This window comes from Anser brachyrhynchus (assembly GCF_964034855.1).
Source record: "Anser brachyrhynchus genome assembly, chromosome: Z".
In the NCBI taxonomy this organism is placed as follows: domain Eukaryota; kingdom Metazoa; phylum Chordata; class Aves; order Anseriformes; family Anatidae; genus Anser; species Anser brachyrhynchus.
The window spans coordinates 58,968,082-58,987,399 of NC_137697.1; the positions used below are offsets into that span (position 1 = coordinate 58,968,082).

Consider the following 19,318-nt stretch of genomic DNA (forward strand, 5'->3'; position numbering starts at 1 on the left):
AGGTCACAAATGATTTTGCATAATGGTGGCTAAAACATTCTGGGATTTTAAAAAAAAATCTTTATATTTAATTCTGTAATGAGTTGCAGAAACACATAATTGTTTATGAAACACAGAAATGTACTTTGAATTACACTCAAAGAGCTGAAAAGGTATGATTAAGACCAATATGCTGCTTTTTGGCTAGATTTGTATTATTAAGTGATAGAAAAGAGTCAATTTTCTATAATAACAGTATAAGAATAATAGGTTGTATTGCCATTTAAAGATTTACCTAGAGCATTTTGTACATTGGTTATCAATGTGTAATATTTTTACCATGTCTAGTGCCTGGTGGAAAAAGGTGAGAGCAATATTGTGAATAGTTCTGTTGATGAGAAGCCTACTGGAGGAATTTCAAAAATGTAGAACACAGCTTTGTTTATATTTATTTCCCTGAAAGTCCAGGAATATACAAAAAGGTTTTCATGTGAATTGATAGTGTTTTGGGTCTACGTTTCAAATATATGGTAGAATTTAATTAAATTGATTCTGAAAATTCAATAATTAACGTAAGTGATGTCAGGGTTCACAACAGATTCTTTTTATTCCTTCTAACATAATAGCATATAGCTGGACAGTGTATCAAGCAGAAACATAAAATGGAGAAGACAGTTAATGGTGTTTGAATTATTTAGTGTTCGAACTAGAAAAAGTTGTGCAGGTCAGAAAGTCCTCAGCTCCTCTATTAGTGTTGTTCCAGCACACAAGTTTGTCAAAATGGAAACTTTTTTCAGGAACAAAACATACTTCTGGATTATTTTAGGTCAATGGCTTATTGTCATGAAATTTCTAACTGAAGTAAAGGAAAAATAAACGATCAAAAAGTTGAGTAGCTCCATAGAGTGATCCCTAAAGCAGCAGTGATGAGAACAGTAATCTGGAGTGTGAGAGAATGGCAGAGGCTGTCTTCTACTTCCATTTAAGTAAACACAATCTGGAAGATGTAACTCTCTTTAGAATTACGAAAAAAGTAAAAGAAAAAAAAACACCTTCAGAAGGCGTATTGGGTTTACATGGCAATGTTTTGGTGGTGGTGGGGCTGCAGGGGTGGCCTCTGTGAGCAGAGCCCAGCAGCTGCCCCATGTCAGATCAGAGCCAGCTCCAGCTGCTCCAAAAGGGACCTGCTGCTGGCCTGAGCTGAGCTGGGGAGTGACACTGGGTGGGCCTGTGGGAGAGCAGAGTTAAGGAAGGGGAAGAACTGCTGGGCAACAGCAGCTGGGAGAGAGAGGTGAGAGCCAGCCCTGCAGCCCCCAAGGTGAGTGCAGCAGGAGGGCAGGAGGTGCTCCAGGCATGCAGCAGCAGTTCCCCTGTGGCCTGTGCAGGGAGAGGCCCCTGGTGGAGCAGGCTGTCCCCCTGCAGCCCATGGGTCCCACACGGAGCAGATCTCCACGCTGCAGCCCGTGGAGGAGCCCCCGGGGGAGCAGGTGGATGTGGCCTGGAGGAGGCTGCGGCCCATGGAGAGCCCCCGCAGGAGCAGGCCCCGGGCCGGAGCTGCAGCCCGTGGAGAGGAGCCCACGCAGGAGCAGGGGGTCTGGGGGGAGCTGCCGCCCACCCGGGGGGGACCCGTGCTGGAGCAGCTTGCTCCTGGGGGATGGATGGACCCCGTGGTACGGAGCCATGTGGGAGCAGTTCTTGAAGAGCTGCTGCCTGCGGGCAGCCCCCGCAGGCTCAGTGCGGGAAGGAGGCATCCCGTGGGAGGGACCCCACGTGGAGCAGGGGCAGAGTGACCGTGAGGGAGTAGCAGAGACGAAGCATCAGGGACTGACCACAGCTCCCATTCCCCTGCAGTTCCCCTGCGCTGCTCCATCTTGCTGTGAGAGAGTGCGAGAGGATGATTGGGTAGGCACCTGGTGACCAGCCAAGGTCAACACAGCACAGAAGGTTTTCAGTTCTGCCTCTTTCGCAGCAGATCAGGGAAGTTTTTGAAGTGTCAGAGGACAGGAGAACTGTTCCCCTCTTTGATCTCATTTAGGAATTGCAGATGCATTTCAGCAAGTTCAAAGGCAGTCAGTTACTGACTGGAATGAACAGCAATTGTCCCATGATATCTTTGTTTACATAAATATGCCTGGAGCTGATGATTGTTGTAGGAAAAACTCTACTTTGTTCTTAAACCATGTAAGTTGGTTTTGTTTCATCTGCAATAACTTCAGATTTAATAAAAGAATTTTAATATACTTTTATACATATTATTACGAAACTTTTTTTTATTTACAACACACACGTTGGACAAGAACATCATCAGTAGGTCTCATTCTGAACTACTAAACGAATGTTTCCCATCAGCATCATAGGCTGGTTGGCCTGCTGCTTAAGTGAAAACACCTCCTTGCTCAGCAGAAAGGTTTTTTTGCATGTCAGGCAGTGTCGTGTTTGCCAGCGTGTTTTCAGCTGTTAAGACCACTGACAGTTTCACAGGAGCCCAGATATCGTGGTGCGTTCTGTCATTGTGCTCGTCTGAACTAGCACTACTGTCATTTTTAGGTTCACTTACAGAAGCCAGACTGCTTTTTTTAGGAAATGTTTCCTGTGCTGTCCCAGAAGCTTTTCCCCGTACTCAGTTTGCATTACTAAAGAAAGTTCACTTCATCCCCACCACCACTACCCACTACTGTCTGGGAGTATTTAATCTGTTTCATTTTTTGTGTATGACATGTAATACTCCTCATTATGTTTATTATTTCTTTGGTTTTTGCAACATTGCCAGAACTTTACAGACTAATTGGAAGTAAAGAATCCATTCATCTGCTGTTGTGTAGTTGAGAAATTTACATGTTCCAACCAAATTCTAGCTGTGGTGCAGAAAACCTACGCTGAAGACAATAGTAGCCAGGCAAATACTGAATATATGAAAGTATAAATAATGCAAAACTATTTTAGGTCACAGTTTTGGCTGAAATGGTATAATTGTTGTCCTATTACCCATCCTACTTTGTTTCAGTGTTGCAAGGTTACACATCTGTCCCAGTACACAATGACAAATGCAAAAATGCATTTATGCAACACCATTTCCATAGCCTCTGTCTGTCTTGTGGATGGATTCCTCCCTCGACTTTTGCATTGCTTGTTTTGGAGAATTTTTTTGCTTCGAACGAGATTATTTTTTTCCCCTTCCCAAGTGGTCCTCTAAGTCCACCTTTTAGAAAGCCAAATGAGCAGAGTATCTGTTTAAATTCTTACTGGATTTCATTTTATACAGAGCAGCAGGAAGAATGTTGTGCCTTTTCTGGTGCAGAGCTAAATTTCCCACCAGAGCCATATGTCTGCAAAGCGGACTTTCTCTCTCCCTCAGTGGATCTCAAGGGAAATGAGCAAGAAATGTGGCAGCTGCCTTCTTTCAGATACAGGCAAGTATAGCAGGACATTTTTGTGACAACTACAGCGCTAAAGACTGCATTTCACTTCCAGTCCAGTAAACCAAAGCTGCCAGGAGACTTTCAGCTGAGACACTGATAGACTGTCTTACTTCCTTTCTCATTGATAATACCCTCTGGGCATATATATGTGACCTCCAGGCACTTGCAGAAATTTCTCAGTTCACTGTCGTGTGTAAATGTATTTTGGAGCCTTACCAAAGAAAGAACCAAGTGGAAATGCCAGAGGCATTCTCTGAAATGCAGGCTTTTAAACTGCTGACCAAGTGATGTTTTCAGTGCAGCTTATGAGCCAGTGGTAGCCCTACTTGTCATGGATTTTGAAAGAGACAATGAAAGCAACCCCTAAACATAACTGTTTGGTCGAAGAGTTGTAAGCACCTCTCTTTGTTTTTCACTGGCATGGGACTGTTGCAAGAATGCTAATGGCAAGCACTAGACTTTATTGACATCTCAGTCTGAACTCCGCAGTTTTGCAGTCACTGTATATTGGATCAGTGTGAACCTCAGTCTTAGCAGTTGTGAATGGTAGGAAAGGCATGATCTTGATCCAAACTTTGTAGCCTCACACTCATCAGATAAGATTTCTGTGATTTTAGTTACTCTGGGCAACAACAGATTTTCCCTCTAGCTGCTGTGACTGACTGCTGTGGTTTGCCATGATGTAAAATTCTCTGTTGTAGCTTTAAGTTAGCCTGCTGAGACAATCCAGGTGATAAGAGCAGAAAGCCCAGGGTGGGCTGTATTAGTGAAAGGAAGGACAGAGGACTGTGATTAGACTGCTAAAGTCATCTCATTTGTTATAGCATGTAAGATCGATGGATAACCTCGGCAGAGCCCAACAGGATCTGAGGGAGAAAAAAGACAAAGACAAGCCTAGTATTATGATGTGTACAGTACAGTTGGTTAATACAGACCTACCACCTTCATTTATTGTTACTTATATTACTTCAGTAATATAGCACTTCAGTACTCTAAGCACCTGCCTCTATTGATACCAGTACTGTATAAAGACAGTAGAAACACATACTCCAAATTCCTGAACAGCTTAACATCTTCATAGTGCAAAGAGAGCTGGGAACAAGGAGGTGTTATGTGGTATCTAAACAAGAGATCCTTTGGCACACCAGGAATCTAAAGTATTGTTTAATCAGGCTTTGTAGTAAGTAATAGCCTAAAAATGACGGTCAGCAGAGTTTGAAAGGAAACTCCTGATTCGATTTGTACATGTTTTTGGTGAGTTTTTCCTCAATCAAAGGACAATGCAAACTTTGTTGTTGTTGTTGTTGTTTGTTTGCTTTTTTAAAGTGGGATTATCAGAACCAAAATATACATGGTTTCCATACTGATGAACTGGAAGAGCTTAGAGTCATAAAATACTGAAACTGAGGGCAAATGTTCTATATGTGATGCCATTGAGAAGAGAATAGATGGAAAACCGGGCAAAAATGACGGGCAAAGAAAATAAATCATTGCAGCAGTCTCCGATATGACTAAAATTGGGATGATTTGCTTGAAAGCAGATGAAAGGAGGCTTGCAATAATTCAGAACTAAGTGCCAAGAGGAGAGCTTTAACTATGTGGACAGGAAGGGAATGTTGCAGGTCTAACAGCAAAATGAAAGAAAATATGAGGTAACAGTTACTTTGTTCTGGAGGGCACATTTAAGCATTTTTTTCAGTTGCTAAATTTAATTGTGACTTAAAATAGAATTAATTTCACCTTTTGTCTCTTGCTGTTTTAAAATTGTGTGGGCTTGACGTTAAAAAAACAGTGCCTCTTTTCTGGGGCCAATCTTCCACTTTTCTAAGGAACATCAGTCATTGTTTAGGCTTGTGTAACTGAGGAGAAGAATTAGCCTACAAGTGTTTAACAAGTATCTAAGTACATACGTGAGTCAAATAACCCCACACAATATTATTTCCATCAATGCAACCTTGTCTGGATTCTAGGCAGCAAAGAAGATAGCTAAGGAGAGCTTTCATGGACTATTGCTTACCTACGTGAACATTTGAGTTTAAATAATAGAATCATAGAATGGCCTGGGTTGAAATGGACCTCAAAGATCATCTAGTTTCAACCTCCCTGCTCTGGGCAGAGTTGCCAACCACTAGAGCAGGCTTCCCAGAGCTGCATCCAGCCTGGCCTTGAATGCCTCCAGGGATGGGGCATCCACAACCTCTCTGGGTAACCTGTTCCAGTGCCTCACCACCCTCTGAGTGAAAACCTTTCTCCTAATATCTAACCTAAATCTCTCCTGTCTTAGTTTAAAACCATTCCCCCTTGTCCTATCACTATCAACACATATAAACACATATAAACAGGTGTTTCCCCTGCTATTTATACACTCCCTTCAAGTACTGGAAGGCTGCAATGAGGTCTCCCCAGGGCGTTCTCCAAGCTAAACAAGCTCAGTTCCCTCAACCTTTCTGCATAGGAGAGATGCTCCAGCCATCTGATCATCTTAGTGGCTCTCCTCTGGACCCAAGAGCTCCACATCCTTCTTGTGCTGGGGGCCCCAGGCCTGCATGCAGTATTCCAGGTGCTGTCTCACAAGAGCAGAGTAGAGGGGGACAATCACTTCCCTCTCCCTGCTGGCCACCTCTTTTTTAATGCAGCCTAGGACATAGTTGGCCTTCCAGGCTGCAAGCGTGCACTGCTGGCTTATGTCCAGCTTCTCGTCCAGCAGGACCCCCAAGTCCTTCTCCACAGGGCTGCTCTCAAGTTCTTCTTCTCCCAGTCTATATAAATACCTGGGATTGCCCCAGCCCAAGTGCAACACCTTGCACTAAGCCTCGTTGAACCTCATTAGGTTCTCATGGGCCCACTTCTCCAGCCTGTCCAGGTCCCTCTGGATGGCATCCTTCCCAATCATCATTCTTTGTCCTGAACAGGAACAGCATGTTTAGAATAAAGATATGAAGAATGTCTTGAAGTTGTCTGCAGATATATCAAAATGTTTTCATACAGGACAGCAGTGAAAAGGTTGACAGTCAAAGAGAGTTCTGACCAGTGTACATGTCTATAAATCTTATGCTTCAAGATCGTACTACTCAGAAATGCAAGTTTTACATCAACAGAAGAGATCTGATGCCACTGTTCAGTCAAATCCAAGCGGGTGTTTGTTGCTTTGCCCAGTTGAAAGACTGAGGATGTGTCATATATTTGTTTTCAGACTTCTTGCTTTTACCAAAGACCAACAGAAACTATTTCATATCAATCAAGATATGGTATGCATTCAGGATGAGGTCTGTGTACTTCAACTTCAGATCATTTTAAACAGAAAATAGGCTTTACGCAGCTTATTGGTGGAGTCTTGTTCTTGTCATTTTAGAGAAGCCAATTTTCAACTGGGTGATTGTTTGGGACTGCTCCTTGTTTATAAGATAATTTTGTTCAGCCTGTACATCTTTCTGGAAAGCAGAAAAATTCAGGATGCTCAGCTTTTAAACTTCATGGTTGCTGGAAAACCTTTTTTCACTTAGTACTTGAAAGAAATTAGTTGCTGAAAGGTTATCTGATATTACTTACTTGCAAGTTTCCAATAAATGGAGTGAATTAGCAACACAGTTAAGCCTTCACTTCGGCTTGCTTAGTTTGCTTACACTGTACGTATTACTTGTTTTTTAACATATATAACAAAGTTAGTGTTTTTTAACAGCTATGTTGGTACCTTTCAACACAGCTTGTAACTGTATAATGCTTCATTTCACGGGTGAGATCGTGTCAAACTTTTCTGCAGATTTGAGAAACTATGAAATCTGAATTATCTGTTTTTTAAATTTTCCTCAAAGCGTTAGAAATCTGAATAGTCAGCAAATGTATTAATATTTTGGTCATTATTTCCCTTCTTTGTGGGATAGTCCTAAATCAGAACTTTCTGTCGTACATAGTTATGAGCATTTACTAACTAGCACAAACTGATGCTTTTTAATTCTTTAAAATCTGACATTTGCTTTTGCATCATTTTAGCCACGCTTTGAATGGACTGTTCAGTGGGGTGGAATTCAGTGGATTTCAGATGTATATGTCTCTAGATAATGTTTCAAAGGACTTATGAGGGAATGTTACAAATATTCTTTCATTCTTTTTTCCCCCCAACTGTGTGGACATACTGTAAGTCCTAAGTGTCCTTAAAATTGGTCTGCTTACCAAAACAAAATAACTGAGATAACTCAATAATGGAAGAGAAAGACAGGGACTGACTGAGGAATACAAGGTCCAAATAGAATTAATCACTGCCTTAATACTTGAAAATATGCATATTCCTGCCCTTTTCATTTTCTTTTGATAATATATAATTCCCCTGAAAGTTAGGCAGGAGCTTGAAGCAGTAATTTAGTTTATTTACTTCAAAACAGGATAAAAAGAATGATGTTGGAAAGAATGATGTTGGAAATTATAAAATGCAGTAATCAAATATAAGACTTTTTTAGAATTTTATTCTCAAAAGAGCCCTTCTTGCAGTTGAAATAACATGGTGCTTTTACTTAGCCTAAGTCATTTTAATAAGAAAGTGGCTTCTGCATTCTGAAGTATTGATGAAAGAAAAAAAAAGGGCAACTGAGCAGGAATTTATAGAATTCATGTTACTGATTTTCATGCCAGTTGGGTTATTCAAAAACAGCAGGCATGATGCTTATGATGCTTCCATCTTAAAGCAACAGTATTGCCTCCATTTCATTTCTGCAATTTGGAATAGTTCTCACTTTATGAGAATTTTTAAGGATGCTGAAATCTTTAGGTAAGCTGTGTAAAAGCACAGAGCACTGTAATATAAAATATTAATTAGAATTTTGTTCTTTAGGTAGTATTTCAGTGTTATCTCTGTAAGCTGATAGCTGTTCAAAGAATCAGTATAATTTGGTTTCCTTCAAGTTACTGCAAAAGGTAAACATACAAAGAGTATACTTCTTTTCTCTTGTGCAGAGATGCTAAAAGATCTCGTTCTCGTATACTGAAAACCATCGTAATCCACAAAATCAAGAGTGCAGTTTGCATCTAGAACACCGTGCAGTTGCAGTAAGCTGTTCTGGTGATGAGGAAGATAGCAGCCCATTTGTGGCATAGAAGTGGCTTTCACAGTGTGCCAGTGACACTGTTTTACTGTTGCAGGTGCTGTCTTTCACGTGAGATATAAAGCTACTGTCTTTAGCAGATTTTGGCCCTTATAACTCTGGTGCCACTTTAAAGAGGCATGAGAGTTAGTCCCAAAAGTCTGCGATAATTTCAACTCAAACAAATTCCTTTCATCTGTCACCATTCCTCCAGTCCTTTTTATTTTTGGGTGTGTGTGGGGGAAGAGGGTGTCTAGTATTTTTCTTCCCTGGTTATTTAGCATAAACAGCGGTTTTGTGCCACTTTGCCAGTGGTGAGCAGGCCACTTTGTATTAACAGCCTCATCCCATTTTAACATTCTTGCTGTAAGCAGGCAGAATTCAAATTATGTCATTGGAGCAACATTTGACCCCGGTTATCCTGACATACTGGACCAAAAGGTCTCATTTTTTCCTCTTTTCTTCTTCTTTTTTTTTTTTCCTTGCTATTTTATGGGGCCATATTTTTATTTTTTTGCACACAGGGAAGTATTCTGCATTTTAGTAATTCCTTCCTGCACTCCTTCACAGTAAGGAGACTGAAGAAGAGCTGTCTATTTTCTGAGGAGGTAGGGCATACAGATGAGCAGCTCCTGCCCATTTCTCTTCTCAGCATTTCTGAAACTCTCAATCTTAAGCTGCATTGGCTGTCTTCTGCCTTTTTGTTTCTGAGTGGGATATGGGAAAGCAAAGGATTAGTTATAGCCCCATTTTGCCCTTATCTCATGAAGAGAGAGTGGGGCTTCAAATAAATGTTTGTGAACTTCAGTCAGCATAGGGATGGAGCACAGGGGAGAAGGCACAGCAAAGCTTAAAAGGTTGGCACGGAGGACAGGAGAGAAGCTGGAGGGGGAAATGCAGCAAAATTATAAGGGATGTGTTCAAGGGAATGTTGAGGGCAGTTGGGGATAGAAACTTGGCTAGGTAAGAACTAATAGCAGAGGATCAGGTCCTTGTGAGGAAGCAGATGAATATCTTGGAACAATCTACCAGTGGAGATTAATTAATTGGACACTCTCACAAAATTAATTGAGTGCCTCAGTAAGGAAGTAGAGAGGGCAGATTGATTTTTTTGAGGACACCATGTGAATAAGGAGTTCCAGAGAGTTAATTCATTTTCCATTCTCTGTGTATTTAGTAGTGGAATTCGTAATTTGGAAGTTAGATTCAGGAATTTGGTCTGCATCTTCTGGAGATAGTAAGGCAGGCATGGGGGAGTGGGGAGGAATGGAGAGAGAGTAAATTAATGGGAGAACTACAGAAAGAGTGGAAGAACACTGTGTCTAAAAGTGTAGTAAGATTCAATGTGCAACAAGAGACTGCTTTACACTGGAGAGTAACTGACACAGGTGCAATAACAACTAGATGTGGTGAACACAGCCTTGTATATTTAATGTGATTTTTATTTTTTTAAGAACATTTTTTGTTTGTTTAATTAAAAAGACAAAACATGAAAACAGCAGTAGTAATGTTTGTAATAGCGTCAGAGAGTAAACGATACCTTGAGATTTTGTATAATACATACTGTTTCTCCATACCTGACTCATTTTAGCCAAATTCTTCTTCTCTCTTCCTCACCTCCACAGAAAAATAAAATACTGTGATGCTGATAAAGATACTGCCATTTCAAAGAAACTGACACCTAGCGACTTTGTCCTGTTATGAACGTGCATGTCTGTGCATATGCATGTGTACGCATACATATACACAGCACAAATTAGTAACTTGGTATTTTCTTCATCCGGATTTTGCTGAAATAATGCTTGTGTGCTATTTTTTATATTAATAAGAGAAGCAGAAATACTGTAGGAAAAAAATCAACGAATGCTCAAAAGACAACAGGGAAGTATACTAAAATGATTAAATACTAAATTTATGATAATTTTATTTTCAGGCCCTAAAGAAAATCCTAAGGAACTTTTTAGTGTCCTAAATACTAATCTAATCTTCTTCTTTAGCAATTGCTGTAACCTCGAGGTAGTTATTAAGAACAGGGTATTTTGCATTTATTTACTAACATTCTGGGTTCTAAAAGTTGTTTTGTTCACACACACACCTTTGTTTTGCACTAGAAATGGGATGTGTTCACATTTTCAACCCCTGCAGGAAAAAAAGCAGAACTTCTAAATGATGCTGCTCACTAATTATTTTGATGCCTTGACAGTATACCAGTCTATAATTGCTGACTTTTCCTATTATTTTGAATTGAAATAGCTGTAGCATGTTCACTATATTTACCAGGGATGAATCACCTGATGCCTACCATATTTCTACAGCAAAGGAGAAACATCCACAAAAAAACTCTGCAAAGTGCAGTAGTAACATCTTGGGGGTTTGTTTTATTGTTTTCAGGGTGCTGGGTGCACTGCACTGGTGGTAGCTGTGGTGGCAAGGAAGTTAGAACTTACCAAAGCTGAAAAACATGTGCATAATTTCATGATGGACACCCAGCTAACTAAAAGAGTAAGTCACACTTTATATTCACAGCTGAAAAGGAAAGGTATGTTAATTTATTTCTGCATTTGTTTTAAATGGTCTCCTGCTCCGTTCCTCTACTGGGCTTTTTCATGGGTGTGATTTTGAAAAGAGGAAATGGAATGCCCTGAGCTTTTCTTTGAATTGAGGGTAACTGCAAATCCCTAGAGGATTTTTGAGGATTTGAATATTCTCCTGTAGAAGATCCTTGCAGATAGAAGATAATTGGTGTAACCAGCACTAAAGTGCTGTAAAACTAGAAAATAATATGTTAAAGTAAAAAACTTTCATGCAGCATATGAGAAGAACTTGTAGCTGCATAGGTGAAATGACTGACACAGCAGGATTTCAAGCTATGAAGAAAAAGACATGTTCATAGTTTGCAAGAGAGGTAGCCTTTGCAATTGCTTGGATGCTGAGCAAAGGGTTCATTTAGCTGCATACGGTACTGAAGCATGAAGGCATATGTTTTGTAGAAAATAGAAATATGTTTAAATGGATTATAAAAAAAAATAATAAATAGAATAAAACAGAAATCATTAGAATTCATTTAAAAGTGCTATTTTGATTTTTTCTTGAACTTTTTAATTTTTTCCCAAACTGGCAGCAGTGGTTCTGCTCTCAGCGTGGAGGAGGTTGGCTGCATCAGCAGAGCTTCTTGCAGCGATGCAGCCCCCTACCCCCAGCTGGGGACAGCCACACAATGTCTCCACAAGGTGTGCTCCTAGGGCACGTCAGCACACAGGTCTGGTGGTGCTGGCTGCCACACATCTGTGCCGGTCATCTCTAAAAGCCTGTACCTCCCCTAAGCAGTCACAGTGGGGAAAAACTAAGGATGTGTGGGAAGGCAGTTCTTACACAGGTGAAAAGGGTGGGTTCTTGTAAATTTACTTGAGGTGTCCATCTGAGCAGGGTGCTTTACACAGCTATTACAGTGATTTAGGGTCCTGCTGATACTAGACCACAGGCAACAATTTGTCCTTTCCTAACACACATGGAAATCTACAGTAGTGACACCAAAACTGAAGTGAATTTTACCTGTATCAGCTCATTTGATTACAGAAGGAATCTACAGTAAATTTAGGAATTTGGCTAGATGAGTCCTAGCACAGGGAATTAAAATGTTAGGAATATAATGTAGTAGTAAATTAAAACACTCTCTCTAACTTATGGTAACAGAATAGCAGATTTCAAATGCAGCAGACTGCTTTGATTCTTACCCATGATGAGGTATGAAGTTGCTGTTGAAAGATCTGACAGGAATATTTTTCAATTGTAATCTGACAGATGAACTAAAATGTCTTTTAGGACAGAAGAAGATTTTGACAAGATTGGCCAGATTTTGAGCCAGGTGTTCATTTGTGCCTTTTAAAGTTAATTCGTGCCTTTTAAAGTTCATTCTATCCAGCTGTTCTTCATATATATCTAATTATCAATTTCATAGTGTATCTGAGTGGTGCTTCAAACTCACGAAACTCAAAGGGAATGAAAAGCAAACCAAGCAAGCAAATCTGAGATGCACATCAGATTACAACTGCATTACGTGGACACTGGAGAGGTTTTCCCAGGACGTGAAGATAACCATATCTTATGGTAAAATGCAAGGGCTAGATAAAGATTGTGAGGAAGTCTCTAAAATGCAGTTTGGCTTCCACTGAAGTCAGGACCAAGACTGTCCAATGCATTACAGGTACAAGGTGGGAACCTCCTGCTGGGTAGAGCTACTGCATTGTGTTCCTACAGTGCCACTACCTATACAGGGACTTAGCTCTCTGATGCTGCAGTGATGGGCATGATATATACAGTTGGAGAGAGAGAAAATAAAGATCAATATCCAGAACAAGTTGCCTTTGCAAGTAACCTAGCAATTCTGTTAATAAACACTGCATTGAAATTCTTTGTCATTTGTTTTTAATCATTCCTGAAAATATTGGAGGGCCGAGGAAGGAACTGTAGGTACTCCTACCTTTAACATTATATGGAAAACCTCATTTAAAAAAATATCAAAGCACTTAGGAAAGAAAACACAAGCCACATTAATTGACAAGATTTTTTTTCATCTCTTCTGAGAATGTTAAGAAAGAAACAAGAAGAAGGAAAAGTGTAAACAAACAACAAAAATTCCAGCTAGCTCCAAACAACTCTGGAATTTTAAAATGGTGGTAAACTGCAAAGAGAAATAAGAGGTAATAATGATACAACAAGAAGGAGAGAAACTTTATGGTCTTATAAAATAGTTTAGTTAATTACCATGCAAATAATTCGTTAATATTTCCTCACTGTAATTTATATTGCCATAAACACCAGATGATGCTAACTCTTTTTGAAGAAGGACAAGTGATTCTCAGATGCAAAGACAGCTGGTATCGTATTTGTAAGTAACAATACAGAAATTGCTCAGTACTTAGTTCCCTTAGTCCAGCTTCCGTTTTCTGCTGTTACTGCTACAGCTTCCTGATGTAGTCATTTCCCACAGTTTGGCAGGGTCTTAAGTGTTTTAGAACAAGTTTATGCTAGAAATGATAAAACATGACATAATGCTGTTTTGGTCAGCCTGGTGTTTTTGTTTTATTAAACAGGTGAAAAATGCAGCGGCCAATGTACTCAGGGAAACATGGTTAATTTATAAAAACACAAAGCTGGTTAAAAAGATAGACCATGCAAAAGTAAGGAAACATCAACGCAAATTCTTGCAAGCTATTCATCAGTAAGTACTATTTTGCTTTGTTTTTCCTCTCCAGGTGTTCTCTCTCTCTTTTTCAGTTCTTTTCTCTCTTTCTGGTAGTTTCTATCTCTCACTCTCCCCTTCTCCCTTTTACCAGAATATTGCTCTTGAGTTTGATTTTTTTCTCTGAGTAAGACAAAAATAAGGTTTTACTATGGTATCTGTTTAAAAAAGAAGGTATGCTGACTGTATGCCCAACACAGTTTAAATCAGAATTGTTTATAGGTTTTATAGGAGTTTCCCATGCTTCTTGAAATAGCTATGACTTTTTGTCTTCTGCCACAGAGAATGTCCTTTGTTGTTACGTATTTGCTTACAGGTGGTAAGATACAAGTAAGCTGCAATATATAGAAGAAAAGCAAAAAAAAATCATTTGTAGTAGTTTTTTTGATAATTTCAGAGCAGAATGATATGATAAAAGAGAGGCTATGAGTGTGTATGTAGCATTTAATTAAAAGAGTATGCATCAAGCTTCATTTTTACAGCTCAACAGCGATTAGTTGCCATTTCCTCAGTGGATAAAAGCAAGTGTTGGTCTATCAGCTACTACCCCTGACATAGAGGAAATGAGAACATACGCCAACAGACATTTTATAACCCTTGAACACCTCTGCCATAATTCAGATGAGTTCTTTCCCTCTGCTGAACTCCAGAATGGTTGAAGACAAAACTGAGAACTGTGAACAGTTTAGTAGGACTAAACTGAATTATGGTAATGCCAGACTATAAGTATTCATCTGAAATTCCTAATACATATTTGTCATAAAGCACATAAAACCCTGCAGAATTTCATGGTGATTCAGTTCCTTTTCCTTGGACTACACAGAAGAAAAAAGGAGACTTTTGCCACCAAGAACCACAGACTCATCGTAAGGGATGGTTAGGACCCATGCCACTATTTGTTCTGTTTGATATCCCCATCCAGCCTCAGGCAGCCATTTGTATGGCCTATTAAAAGGGTTTTCCTGAGATACTTGAGGAAATTTAGATAAATTAATCAAGGTTCATTTTATACTGATAGTTTGATAACATCTGTGTGAGTCTGTGGGTGAGCCAGCCTGTGAGGAGAAGTGAAGGAAGCATCCATCTGACCCACCTACGTTCATTAAAAGGACTCCTATGTCTCATCTTGCATGATGAAGAGAAAGGAAAAGCCAGGTTATCTTATTTCCTATTAGTAAATTTAGGCTAACAGTCATTGCTTCTCTGTTTTGTAATAGTGTTTTAAAAGAATAGGTAGCTAAGCTTTGAAGGTATGAAGTATTCTATAAACCTTGATTACCATATCACATACTTAGCAGACTTGCCATGTTAAATGTTACTGTGCTGTTACAGACATACTTGAGGCAATGAAAGGACTGCAAAAGTTGAGGCAATTTTCCCATGGATAAAAAGTATATTTGTGCAGTATAGTCATCCTGCTTAGCTTGAAGGATTGGGAAGCAGGGAGGGGTGGGCAAGGGTCCTGGGGTAGAGAATGGTGTGTCCTGTGCATCCTTTGCCAGACTTGAATACCTTATTGAAAAGCTTATTCCTTAACATTTTACCTTTCCTATTTATTGTTTGTGTGTGTGTCTTGTGTGCGTGCACATGTATTGAAAGACAAATCTAAAAAGCACAGCAGGCTCGATCTACAGCTTCATATATCATTCAAGCTCAGAAGAACTTCACAGGGTGTAAACTATTGTTCTGCACCTGCCTTAAAAATTCATTAATCAGTTGGGGTGGAGAAGGTGGCAGTAAGTTTTTTCCTAGCGGTGCCAGCAAAACTTTGAACAGCTATGTTAATAACGTATTTCCTAATGTTCTTGAGCACTTTGCATCCCATTCCTAAACCTTGTATTTAAGAACAAAAATTTAGATAATTTTCTCAGTATGCCGAAGAATGTCCCACGGATGGAAACATTGCTCTAGCAGTTTGCTTTCTTCCAGCTGCAGCAGAGTAGCTGGGTGTGATTTATTTTCTCTCCCTTTGCATCGAAACTTTTCTCAAGGGACCAAAGGACTCATGATGGTATATGGCTCTCTTCCATTTTTCTGGATTCTTAGGATTTTTTTTAGTCCTCCTCCTTCACCTTTTCAATCATTTGGCTGGAGATGGGAATAAAAGAAGTGAAGCTTCAGTTTTATACAACAAACGAGAGCAGATCATGTTAACAGTCTCAAACTCACAGTCACAACCCTAAAATATGATTATCCATGACTGTGCTGCCTTCCGCTGGTCTGGATCTTTTTTGCTTCTCATGCATACTGAATAAGGTGAAGGTGAAATCACCACTCTAAACAATATTATTAAAAAGACTTTATGAGTTCTATGAATAAGAAAATGTACAGATGATAGTTAATGGGAAGGTTTGAAGGTACTGAAAGTACTTCATCGTGACAGCAGGTGGATTAGACTCCACCTGAGGCAGTTACTGGTTAGAAGCAGAGGCAACTAGGACTTCCCACCTGCTGAATCGAGCCCACTGTGCTCATTTGGTTGTTTTAGTATATTTTACAGTTTGTTTTCTTTTGTTTTGTCTTTTTATTTCAACAAAATGAAAATAGAGCTCGGAAGTAAGTTGTATGAGCTGTTCCTTTCTAAATTTGCAGAGTTTACCAGTGTCTGCATGCAAAAAATAGAGTCTTTATTTGTGAACTTCAGTGGTCTGATTGCTACCATGGAAACGCGATCCAGAATCATGATCTTTTGCTGTGATAAGTGAAGTTTGTAAAATCGAGGTGTTTCATATTTTCTCTTCATGAACTTAAGAACAAAAGTCCGTCAGTTTTCTTTAAATCTGGCTGCTGCAGCTAAAGACTTGCCATTACCTAGGTATACATTTTTACAGTCTGTAACATGTTTATCACATTGGTGTCAGTCGGTACCTGTTTTGCTACATCGTCAATGATTTTCTCAAAATTTTGAAGTGGACATACTCAGTGGCAAACAGGTGTGTCAAGGAATCTGAAGAAGAGCAGAAAAAACATGTTCTGCAAATTGTCTGAGAGATGTTTACCAAAACACCAGGATTGTCATTCTCCAGTCAAGTCATTACAAGCTTACCTGAGTAATTATTATTTTCTGAGACTATGATGATACAGCTCCATACTTTGGAAGTGCTTCCATATTTTTGCTTTAGCACAGCTCCTGCTCACAGACTCTGAAAGCAACATTCCTACAATCTGTATTTATGTTGTGCTCTAAAGGAGGCCTCCAGGGGAAGAAGAGTGTATCCCATTCCAGTAACAAGATGCTGGAATGTCAATTTTATGCAAACAGTTGTTTCTACCTTATCGGAGTTATTTCCATGTGCTAAGAAAGATATTTCAATCTTCATAACTTTCTCATGGAGGTTAGCCTGGATATTTAAGGGAACGCTTGGTAACCAAAGATTTGAACACAGACTTCCCTATTCTGGTGTATCTTGAAGAAAACTTCCATTAAATATATATATATATATTTATATTGCTTCATCTGTTTCTTAGCATTTAAGAGGTCATTTGTAGCCCTTTTCTCCAGATTGCTTCGGAAAAATAAACATCACTGTGTAGCATTCCTTCCCCCCTCAATTCTGCCTCCACATTAAAATAATTTGTAGCTATCTTGGAAGCATCGAGCTGCTGGAAATGAAGAGAGTTGTTTGCTCCCAAGAGTTTAGGGAAATAATCCTGATCCCACTGAAGGCATTAGCAGTTTTATCATTAACTTAAAAGGGGTCAGAATTTCATCCCCTACATTCAAAATACAGAGGAATCAAAATGGTTTTCCACATTATTGTTTGGAGCACTTTGAGGCTTACAGAAGTGAAAAAGAATAAGTCCTTTTGAACTGCTGTGGCTGTACCACAGAGTCTGGCAGTGACATGGGGCTCTTTTGTGCTACAGCTAGAGTTTAGTTTTTGTTTATACAAGAACAGGTTTATATGCCTTTGTGAAATCATGTTTGTTTTATAAGATACACAAAACTTTCTAAGTAACATGATAATTGAGAAATAGGCAGAGTACACACTGGCAACCCACGTGCCACAAAATGCTGCCAAACTTATTTTGATTTGACAGCTAACCAAATAGTTCGCTTGGCTGGCCCATAACATACTATTCGACTTATCAAGTCTCTTATAAATTGATGTGCTGTTTTTGAAAAAGGCTGTTTCTTGCTTCAAACATCCAGCAGAAAAGTCATTGAAAGTTCAAGTAATCCTCTATTGGGAAATGTTTAACAAAGCACTCATACTTAAGTAATAAATTGCCTATTTGTGAAAATCACATCTACAAACCATTACTTTGGTAAACATTTACTTTGATTCAGAGAATCCATAAGAAAGATCATGTTCCAAGATTGTGCATAACTAATTAATAACAATGCAGATAGGTAGGCATCAAAGAGAAAAATGCATCCTTACTTCTTGTATAGTTTCCCAGTTTTCTAGTTTAAATAGTGCATTGAAAAGGTATGTCTAATATATGTTTAAAATGTAAGCATATTCAGATTCACAAGTTATGTAAGAAAATTAAGTGTATTGGCAAGTACATTGTGTATTTAGCTGCTGGTCAGATGGAAGCTGTGTTTAAAGCAATGAGAAACTCACTTATCACTGTATCTCCATCAGGTTCAAACACCTGCTAACCCAATCCATTTCCGACAGAACAGGGCTAATACCTGTATCTAGTCATGTAGACATGGGAAGATTCTTGATCGCTACAGCATTAATGACAAAAAAACTATTGTTCTGTGTTTCTTCCTATGTCTACTTGTCACGATACTGAGGCTTTGAGGAATGTTTTGGCTTTCTTTCATGTAGTCTGGATAAATTGTTATTTCCCTTTTTGAATTCAACTTTAACCATGGCAAATAGTATTCTCAAGGACATCACATTTCCTTGCTCTTTCCTTTTTTGCGGTGTTGAAGAAGCATGCTTCTCATTGTAGCAGGCACATGACCAATTCTGAATTTACACAAAGTACTCAAGGCATTGTCCATGCAGTTATTTGTTCTTGTAAATTTTATGCATGCTTTTTAGAAATTCTTGCATGACTACACTCACACACAAATCTGACTTAAGATTCCACTTTTTAGATTACGAAGTGTAAAAATGGAACAAAGGAAACTGAATGATCAAGCCAACACATTGGTGGACCTGGCAAAGGTTAGTAGGCAATTATTATTGTTTTAACATTATTCCTTTCAAAATGGAAGAATTTGAAAGTGAAAATATGCATTGTACATGCAGGTATTGTTGACAAGTATTGTATTCTGTTTTTGCTTTTATTTACAGAAAATGAAAATATGCATCTGTTTTAGGTTGACACTCATTAAATGAAACATTTATGACCCTGACCAAATTTTGAATGCACCATGTATTTTTTTGGGGGGTGGTGGTTCATATTTGAGAAAGATTTCACAATCAAGAGGGTGATCCTGACTGCTGATGAGGTGAAGAGTCACCTGATGAGGTGACTGCAGTGATCATGGTAAGTCCTGATCTGTGGCTAGGCTGTAGTAGTGTAATGCTGTGTAGTAAAGGGGTTACCTGTCCAGTGACAGTGCGTTTGCTGTGAGGAATCATAGTAGGCAGGCTGAAATTGAAGGTTCTGGTTTTCTGTTCCTATTTTCATATGAA

General features: G+C 39.2%; 1 protein-coding gene across 6 annotated transcripts in view; it reads left to right on the forward strand.

Annotated features, from left to right (window-relative positions):
• Window positions 1-19,318, forward strand: part of KCNN2 (potassium calcium-activated channel subfamily N member 2) — a 79,065-nt gene that overhangs the window by 54,032 nt on the left and 5,715 nt on the right. For 2 of the 6 annotated variants that reach the window (XM_080573957.1, XM_080573960.1), the window contains 3 exons: window positions 10,865-10,975; window positions 13,567-13,694; window positions 18,775-18,844. In XM_080573957.1, the coding sequence (XP_080430083.1) occupies window positions 10,865-10,975; window positions 13,567-13,694; window positions 18,775-18,844 (309 nt within the window). The other 4 variants (XR_013943510.1, XR_013943511.1, XM_080573959.1 and 1 more) reach the window with 4 other exon arrangements.